Source organism: Primulina huaijiensis, chromosome 1, assembly GCF_012295235.1.
Source record: "Primulina huaijiensis isolate GDHJ02 chromosome 1, ASM1229523v2, whole genome shotgun sequence".
NCBI classification, from domain to species: domain Eukaryota; kingdom Viridiplantae; phylum Streptophyta; class Magnoliopsida; order Lamiales; family Gesneriaceae; genus Primulina; species Primulina huaijiensis.
Window position 1 is genome coordinate 4,348,925 of NC_133306.1, and position 9,512 is coordinate 4,358,436.

The window sequence follows — 9,512 nt, forward strand, 5'->3', positions numbered from 1 at the left end:
TATAAAATCGATATAATATGATTTAATTCAAATTTTTTTAAATATAAAATTGAACCAAACATAATTGCAGACGCCTAGGTTGCAGGAGCTCGGGGGATGAAATAAAGCATTATTAACATAACAGCTGGGTTATTGGGCCTTTGCGATGGCCCTACTGCAAGCTTATTGGGCTGGATCTTTAAGTATAAATATTTGGGCTTCCAGGGTATAGAAAACTACTGCAGGAAAAGAATGCAGATGCGAGAATTGTTTCTCCATAGTCCACAAAATTACAACGGCTACTAAATCCTAACCGTTGGATAGGCCAATATAAAACACGCTCCCCCAACGCAATTTGTCCGCTTCAGAACTTCCCTTTCATGTGTTGACAGTAAGAAATCAAGAAAATCGCTCTGAAAATCCTTACTACCAGATCTCACAAATATGCGAGCTTTCCCGTCTTAGGGTTTCGCTGGCACCAAACCCCTCACTGTTCTGTTCTAGTATACAACTAGAATGAATCTCAACATTTTCAAGAAGAAAACTTCGCCTAAAGGTAACCCTTATATGTTTCTTTATTTTTTTCATTCCGATTATGGGCATAGGTAATTTTTCGAGTACTTTCATATATTTTTCCTGTTTCATTGTGCTAAATTTTCACTAATTTTGACTGATATATTGTTTCTCTACTGGTCATGACTTTATCTAGTCTTATATTCCACAAACCTTTTAAATTATTGTCATTATGTGGAAGAAAGTTGGTCTTTTTACGTCTTTTTTTTTATTTTTTCGTTTCTGGTGTGGTGTTTTTTTGATGGGTGGGGTGGCAGGGGAGTGTTGGCTTGGCCAGAAATCAACGGATGGCACTGTGATGTTTGTACAGATGCGTTGAGAACCAGCAAAAGGGAAATGGTAGTTGCCACGAGAGGTATCCGTTATTATGAGTTTGTTGATACTTATAATTTTGTCTCCTTGAAAAAAAAATTTATGCATCTTTCATAACTGGGAGTAATTAGAATTTAAAGAAACTGAATATCATCTGATAACATCACTCGATAATTGTTGTCGTATCCATTAAATTTAATGTTTTTATCAAGCATGTGTTATGAATTCGAACCAGATTTATATCGATCTCCCTTAGAATTGGGACAATTTTCACACGCTCGAAGCTAGAAAGAAAAATATGCACACGTAGCAAAGTATCCCTACATCCACGTGAGAGTAACCAACTCTTATTGATGAACAAAAACAATTACAAAGTTTTTCACACTCAAGAATAGAAAATACAATCTGAGAATTTTTTCCCCTCTGATACATGTTTTTTTCCCTCTTGAATTCCTCTTTTTCTGAAGATTTCTCAAAGTCCAGTCCCTTTCGCAAGCCTTCAGTGACCTCCTCATCCAGTTGTAGAGCTGTTGACACTGGAAGTTATTTTCTGTACCAGACTCAAAGAAGTTGTTATGCTATCCTTAATCAAAATGCCAACTTGCGAGACATTTCCTTCACAGTTCTCCAGCTTGTCTCCGAGTTTGGCTACTCTCATTTTTCTCCTCCTCCTGAACCACTGTATCGATCAAGTTCAAACAATATTTAAACTTGACCTGAGGCAGTGACTTTGTTCGCATATCTGCTGGGTTGTCATTCGTTGCAACCTTCTCAAGTTTTATCTATCCTTGAGAGATATTGTCCCTTACAAAATGCAACTCGACATCAACATGCTTAGATCGTTTGAGGAATACTTGGTGTTTAACACCACAACTTGCTCTTGTTCAATTCCAAGTTCTGCTATTAAACCTTTCAAGATAAAGCTACAACCAATTGGAGTGAGGCTTTTCAACTGATGTCCGTACCAAATAAAGTGAAAACATAGCATGTTTGGGACTTTTTAGTATCTAAGTTCCCTGCAAAATCTGAATCCACATACCCTTCAAGAGGTTGTGTTGTGTTTCCCAGCTGATTCTTAAGCCTCAAACCTACATATGAAGTGCCGAGAGAAAAGACGTTCGTGTTTATGGATAACCAATTCATTTTAAAATATAGTTGGGAGATTTTACAAAAGAGATGGGTAAAAAAAAATGAAAAGATCGGAAGCCAATGTCCTTGGGTCCCAGGGACTCATTCTGACTGAAACAATGGGCAGTCTGAATGTCTGCTGGTTTGATAATTTTGGACCACGAAGACCCTTGTCGTGCTTTAGTGTCCATTTTAAGGTTTCCCAACGACTCTATCCAGGGTTAGCCAAATTTGGAGATCAAGCTTATTGAGTATGCTAAGTTGGGTCGACTACACACCATCCCATACGTTATGCTTCTCACTTCACTTGCATATGGAATGTGCATCATCTTCATCCTCTCTTCCTCATTTGTTGGTGACTGTGTTCCACTGAGAGTTTCGTGCATATTAAATCGTTGGAGCAATTTCTTTATGTATGATCCTTGACTTAGAAACAAACTCTTGCGGTCCTTTTTCCTCGTAATTTCTATTCCTAGGATTCTTTTTGGCATGTCCCAATTCCTTCATTTCAAATTCCAAGCTTAGTTGTTGTTTAAGAGTTTGGATCTCATATTCGCTCGCACTTGCAATGAGCATATCGTCAACATATAGTAGAAGGTAAGTCATTACTCTATTTCCTCATTTCTTAAAGTAAATGCACCTGTCATAATTGCTCATCCCGAAGTTTATTCTTAGCATAAACTCATCAAACCGTTTGTACCATTGTCTTTGGCTTTGTTTTAGTCCACAAAGTGATTTTTTTCAAGAGGCACACCTTCTGCTTGGATTCTTCTATCAAGATTCTCTATGGTTGGTCCATGTAAATGATCTCTTCAAGTTCTCCATTAAGGAATGTTGTTTGTTGTTTTTACATTGAGTTGTTCAAGTTCCATGTCCAAGTGTGCTACCAAGGCAAGTATTATTCTTATTGAAAATTTTCATTGAACTTTTTGCGACCAACATTGCTTCGTACTTGAAATCTATTAACCTTGATCCCGAAAGTTACGATAAGGTTCAGATCAGAAGAACTATTGACATAAACTTGGAAGATTAAGGAAATGACAATATAGGAGATCAAGCTGATTCAGCTCAAAATAACACAGTCCAAGATCAAGCTAATCCAATTCAAAATCAAGTTTCAGTTGCTGATGCAAATCCCCTTGGACCATTCTTCCCGTGGAATACAAATCATCCAACTGAATTGGTCATTGGTAACCTTTTTGCTCCCTTAGGAACTAAAAACAGATGATTGATGAATTTATGCATGCTGTCTTTATCTCTAAGATTGATAAAGCCTTAGCTTAGCTGATTCTAATTGGATATATGTCATGCAAGATGAATTAAATCAATTTGGTAGAAACAAAGTTTGACATTTAGTTCATATACCATCATATCAATATGATATAGGTACTAAATGAGTTTACAGAATATTAGCTTGGTATGACACTTTGTATATGTTTCTAATTTATCATGATTATGTTGTTGGAAGTCTTGATAAGACATCATTTAAATTTATGTAAGGTGATCATACTCTGTTAGTTCAAATCTATGTTGATGATGTCATTTTTGGATCAACTAACCCAAATCCTAAAAATTCATTCTACATTGCTGCAAAAAGAATATTGAAATATCTCAAGGATACTCAAAATGTTGGACTCTTCCAAAACGATATCAATCATTTTTCGAATCATCAACATCTTTTAAGAAACTTACTTCTAGTTGATTTGCACACATTCATTTGGTGCTCTCATTTGTTCTCCTTTAGCTTCTGTATTCTCGAGTTTTATTGTATTGTGAGAAACAATGTAATTGTCAAAAAATTATTTCTGAAAAGATTGAGTTAAGTAGATAGTTGCTAGGAGCTTCAGCTCAACAGGGTTGATAAACTGAGTTGAAGTGGGTTTGTATAAGAAGTTGTAATAATCAAAGTCGTCTAATGAAATCCTCCTGAAAACAGAAAAATATGAGACGTATAAGATTTGTCTTCGAACTTCCGTAAACAAAATCCTGCTCCTATTTACTTTTAGTCATTTATTTATTTGTTCTGATCTTATCTGAGAATATTATTTACTTTGTATATTGAGTTGTTCCACACTCTATCATTTTAGTTGCTCTACGTACTAAGTTTGACTGAAAAATCAACTTTAGCTACTCACGCGACTTAAAGTTGTCAAAATCTAGCATAATATTTTAAAGTGTTTATCCACCACCCTCTAAACACATTTTCGATCCTAAAAACATGATGAAAGATATGCACTTGATGAATGTGTGGCAAATTAATCATGGCTATTGTATTGTTTGCAACAAGTAGTTTCAAGTTTTATTTTCTGTTATGTTTCAATTCATCTCTCAAGTCTCGTAGAGCTGTCAGAACGGGCTATAGGGGTGGGACCAGCATGCAACCTGCCACAACCCACCATTAGGCGGGTTGAGAATTTCCCTACCTAGCCCAACTCACCATTCGGCGGGAGCAGGAGCTGGCCATTCCGCCATTAGGTGGGTTGACCCGACGGGCTTAGCCCTTTTGACAGCACTGGTCTCACAGTAGGTTCTGTTGATAGAGTGTTCTGGCACCATCAAATCAATAATTAAAAATCTATTCATTCTAGCTAGCATATGGGCTTAAGAGTAAAAAATGCTTAACACCCTGCATCTACAATATCCCTTTCTTTTATTCACATAAGTTTCTCGGGGGATTTTTTTGTCAATCGCAGGAATCGAACGCGAGATCTCATCTTTACAAATGGAGGTATTTACACTTTTCATGTAAGAAAATTGTGACCCGTAAAATAAACGTGTTGAAAATGACGACGGCCATTGCCAACAATCAACAATTTGTACACGGCAGCCTCAAATTTTGAACATTGAGATACGTATACAAATTTGGTTTGAATCTCGAGCTCCCAAAACACTCGGTGATGGTATGAGTGTGCCTATAAATACCGAAGGCATTGAGGTCCCTAAACACACAATCTCATACAGAAAATGCACCATCTAAAGGAGTGTTGAAGTGTTTAGAAGGCTTCAATCGAAAAAAATCAGAAAGCTTCAACAAATTTTTAATGGCCGGAGGTAATTCTCGATCCGTTTCCGCATATTTTTTATCATGTTGAAATATATACAAAACATGAGTTTGGAGAAAATATCTAACATTTGATATCAGAGCAATGATACATCTGCCTTGAAAATATTTGTTTTCATATAAAGAACTTTAAAAATTTTTTTATAAAGTTTTACGTAAGCAATTTTAAGCTTGAAGTTTGGATATGAACTTTGAGAAAGTTTACGTACCTGAAATTTTTTTTTTCGGAAAATTTCTTCACGTTGCGCTTCGGAGTTCTCGGATAAGATCTTGAAAATTGTATAAAGTTTCTGAATATTTGAAAAATTTTTGGAGGAAAGAAATTTTAAGATGAAGGCTTCTGAAATTTTCTCGGAGAAGAAGACGATGCTATCATTTTTTAAATGGTCTTCGTAATAATTGAAAGCCTTCATAATTGTAATGCATTCATGCATTCACATGAATGCATCAAATAGCCTGCAGAGCATTTAATAAGGAGACAAGATGTCTTATTTGTTTATAATTATTATTTTAAAAAAAAATAATTAAATGCGGGGCTTACATATTTTGATTGCCTTCAATTCTCGGTTAAATTATATATATTTATTTATTTTATTATTTTTAATAATAATAATAATAAATAAATAAATAAATAATTAATGTGTAATTAAGTTATATGTATAATTCAGTATACATATAGCATTTGGTTAAATAATTTGTACACATTAAAATAATTGCAAATATCGACGTAATTTCTAATACATGTTTAGAAATTATTTTTGCATGTTAGATAAAATGTCAAATCTTATGGATAATTGTTTGATATGTACATGCAAATTTGCATTTATTTTTGAAATTTAAAATGCAAATAATATTAAAAAAAAATATTTTGGTAAATCAATATTCACATTATGTTCATATTAAATTATATTGAGTTGTTTATAATTTAAAATTAACATATCAAGTAAGATGTGAATATTATAAAATATTTCAGATGTTCACAAATAAACAAATAATCCTCACTTTATCCCTACTCTGATAAAAGAGAAAAGCTGATGAGGAGCCCACATTTTTACGTAAATGTGATCCTCACTTTATCACTACTCTGATTGAAGAGAAAAACTGATGGGGAACGTATTTGTTCATATTAAGTAAAAATGTGAATATAAAGTTATTTAATAATAAAAAAAAATTTGGCTTATAAATATTCACATAAATGTGGATAATTAAGTTGAATAATAATTATAAGGTGACGTAAGAAAACATGATCTGAGTGAGTTCTTCATAGATCGGTTTAAACTGCCTTAACTAGCCACTGGTCTTCCTGAGGAACGTTGCTCTGTCTAGGAGTTAGGTATTTAAAGGGCGTTAGCACTACCTATCTTTCCTGGGAGCACTATTGGAAAGTGTTGATTGCGAAATAATTATTATATAAAGCATTAAGTAAAGCCAAAATTTTGTCCAGTGAACCCTATAATTTTAAATAATTGAGGAATAGCCACAGCATCCTTAATTATGAAAAATTATGCATTAAGTGGATTTGGATCACATAATGGACATCAATTGTAATTAATTATATAAACATAATAAAATTTACCCCACAAGGATTTTTATTATATTTATATAACTAATTAGGTTAAAATATTAAATTTTGTTTTTCTTAATTTACCCACAGGAATTAAGGAAAATACATTTTGATAGTTTTATCATAAAGTTACAGAAAAATCTTATTGAATTAAAATTTTAGCCCACAGGCAAATTTTATGTCACTGGATTTTTAAAACATGAATTACATTGGTAAAACATGATATTGTCTCAAAATTTTAAGCATGTGATATTTTGTGCAGTTATGCAACCTGCGAGTTTTTCTGATATGAAATGTGACATTCCCGAACTAAAGGGCGATAATTATAAAATATGGAAAGAAAGAATTCTTCTTAAATTAGGGTGGATGGATATTGATTATGCTATACGGAAAGATGAACCATCTGCTATTACTGAAAACAGCATTCAGGATGATGTTGATCTTTATGAAAAATGAGAGCGATCTAATCGACTCTGCGTAATGTTCATAAAGACCAAAATCTCTGCTGGTATGCGTGGTTCAGTCGACCAGCATAATAATGTCAAAGAATTACTGAAGGCTATTGATGAACAATTTCAGTCTTCAGATAAGGCACTTGCAAGCACCCTAATTATGGAATTCTCTTCATTAAGGCTCCCCAGTGTGAGAGGTGTGCGAGAGCACATGATGAAAATGCGGGACATAGCGGCTCGGCTCAAGACACTTGAAGTGGAAATGTCTGAGACTTTTCTTGTGCACTACATTTTATGCACTTTTCCACAGCAATATGGACCCTTCAAAATTTCTTACAACACACATAAGGATAAATGGTCAATTAATGAATTAATGACCATGTGTGTTCAAGAGGAAGGAAGGTTGTTGATGGAAACAAGTGATAATGTCTTTATGACTACACAAGGAAAATTTAAGAAGCAAGCCAAAGTCAAGGGAAAAGGGAAAGGAATAATTCCACCTCAACCTGACATTAAGAAAGAATCCAAGTGTTTCTTCTGTAAGAAGACGGGACACATGAAGAAGGATTGCAATAAATTTAAGGACTGGCTTGAAAAGAAAGGTATTCCTACTTCATTTGTCTATTATGAATCTAATATGGTTGATATGATTTATAACACATGGTGGATTGATTCTGGTTCTACAATCTATGTTACAAATACCTTACAGGGTATGCAAAACCTAAGGAAGCCAATAGGAAATGAGCAGAGCATCTATTCAGGAAACAAGATGTATTCGCATGTGGAGGCTATTGGGACCTGCTGCCTTATATTGGATAGTGGTTTTATTTTAAAATTGGAAAAGATATTTTATGTTCCTAGTTTTTCTAGGAATTTAATTTCAGTTTCAAAACTTGTACCCCTTGGTTATTTATTTCAGTTTTTGGATAAACCAATAAATTTGTTTTATAAATCAAATCTTATTGGAAATGGTACATTGATTGATGATCTTTCCTCTATTTCTTTACAAAATAATAACACCACTATGCATGTTCAAAGAGGTATCAAAAAATGTGTTATAAATGAAGATTCCTCTATATTGTGGCACAGGAGGTTGGGACATATCTCCATAGAGAGGATTAAAAGATTAGTGAATGATGGAGTACTTAGTACTTTAGATTTTACTGATTTTGAGACTTGTGTGGACTGCATTAAGGGAAAGCAGACCAATAAGTCTAAAAAGAGTGCCAAGAGGAGTACGGAAATTTTAGAAATCATACATTCAGATATTTGTTGTCCAGATATGGATATACAAAGTCCGAAATACTTCATCTCTTTCATTGATGATTACTCACGATACATGTATATCTACATGCTTCATAATAAAAACGAAGCACTTGAATTTTTTTCAGGTTTTTAAGGCAGAAGTAGAGAAGCAATGTGGAAAACATATTAAGATTGTGAGAACAGATAGAGGTGAAGAATATTACGGTAGATACACTGAGAATGGGCAGGCACCTGGTCCGTTTGCGAAGTTTCTCCAAGAACATGGGATTGTTGCCCAATATACTATGCCTGGTTCTCATGACCAAAATGGCGTAGCTGAGAGGAGAAACCGAACATTATTGGACATGGTGAGGAGCATATTTAGTAGCTCTAAACTTCTTAAATCCTTGTAGACTGAAGCTCTTAAGACAGCTGTGTATATATTAAACCGAGTTCCAACCAAGGCTGTCCCAAAGACGCCATTTGAGTTATTTAAAGGTTGGAAACCGAGTTTGCAACATATACGCATTTGGGGTTGTCCTTCAGAAATAAGAGTTTACAACCCACATGAAAAGAAACTGGACCCAAGAACCATAAGTGTATATTTCATTGGGTATGCCGAAAAATCCAAAGGTTACAGATTCTATTGTCCATCTCACAACACGAGAATTGTGGAATCAAGAAATGCAAAATTTCTTGAAAATGACTTGATTAGTGGGAGTGATCATAACATAATTTTTGAGAATGATCACATTAATGCACAACCCTCTTATTCAAATGATAGATTGGTTGTTATTCACACTCCTCAAGACCAAATGGGTGTTAGGCAACCGATTACTGAAGTTCCACAAATCGCTGATAAAAATCCAGTAGATCAAGTTGTTAATGAAGAACAACAAGAAATTGTTGATCAACCAAACAACCTTAAAAGATCTACTAGAATAAGAAGATCAGCTATATCTAGTGATTATGTTGTGTATTTACAAGAATCGGACTTTAACATTGGAGCCGAAAATGATCCTGAAACGTTTTCACAAGCCATGAGTTGTAATGAGTCAAAACTATGGTTTAATGCTATGAAAGAAGAGATGAATTCTATGGCAGTTAATGGAGTCTGGGATCTTGTTCAGTTGCCTGATGGTGTAAAAGCCATTGGATGTAAATGGGTCTTCAAAACAAAGAAAGACTCATTAAGCAA

At 34.3% G+C, this 9,512-nt stretch overlaps 1 protein-coding gene across 4 annotated transcripts in view; it reads left to right on the top strand.

Annotated features, from left to right (window-relative positions):
• The first annotated feature begins 250 nt into the window (after positions 1-250).
• Positions 251-9,512, top strand: part of LOC140978669 (vacuolar protein sorting-associated protein 2 homolog 2-like) — a 16,909-nt gene continuing 7,647 nt past the window's right edge. For 2 of the 4 annotated variants that reach the window (XM_073443875.1, XM_073443884.1), the window contains exons 1-3: positions 253-535; positions 863-907; positions 4,686-4,720. In XM_073443875.1, the coding sequence (XP_073299976.1) occupies positions 496-535; positions 863-907; positions 4,686-4,720 (120 nt within the window). In that variant the 5' untranslated portion in view covers positions 253-495. Of the gene's footprint in view, positions 536-862; positions 908-4,685; positions 4,721-9,512 lie in introns of all 4 variants that reach the window. The other 2 variants (XM_073443889.1, XM_073443867.1) reach the window with 2 other exon arrangements.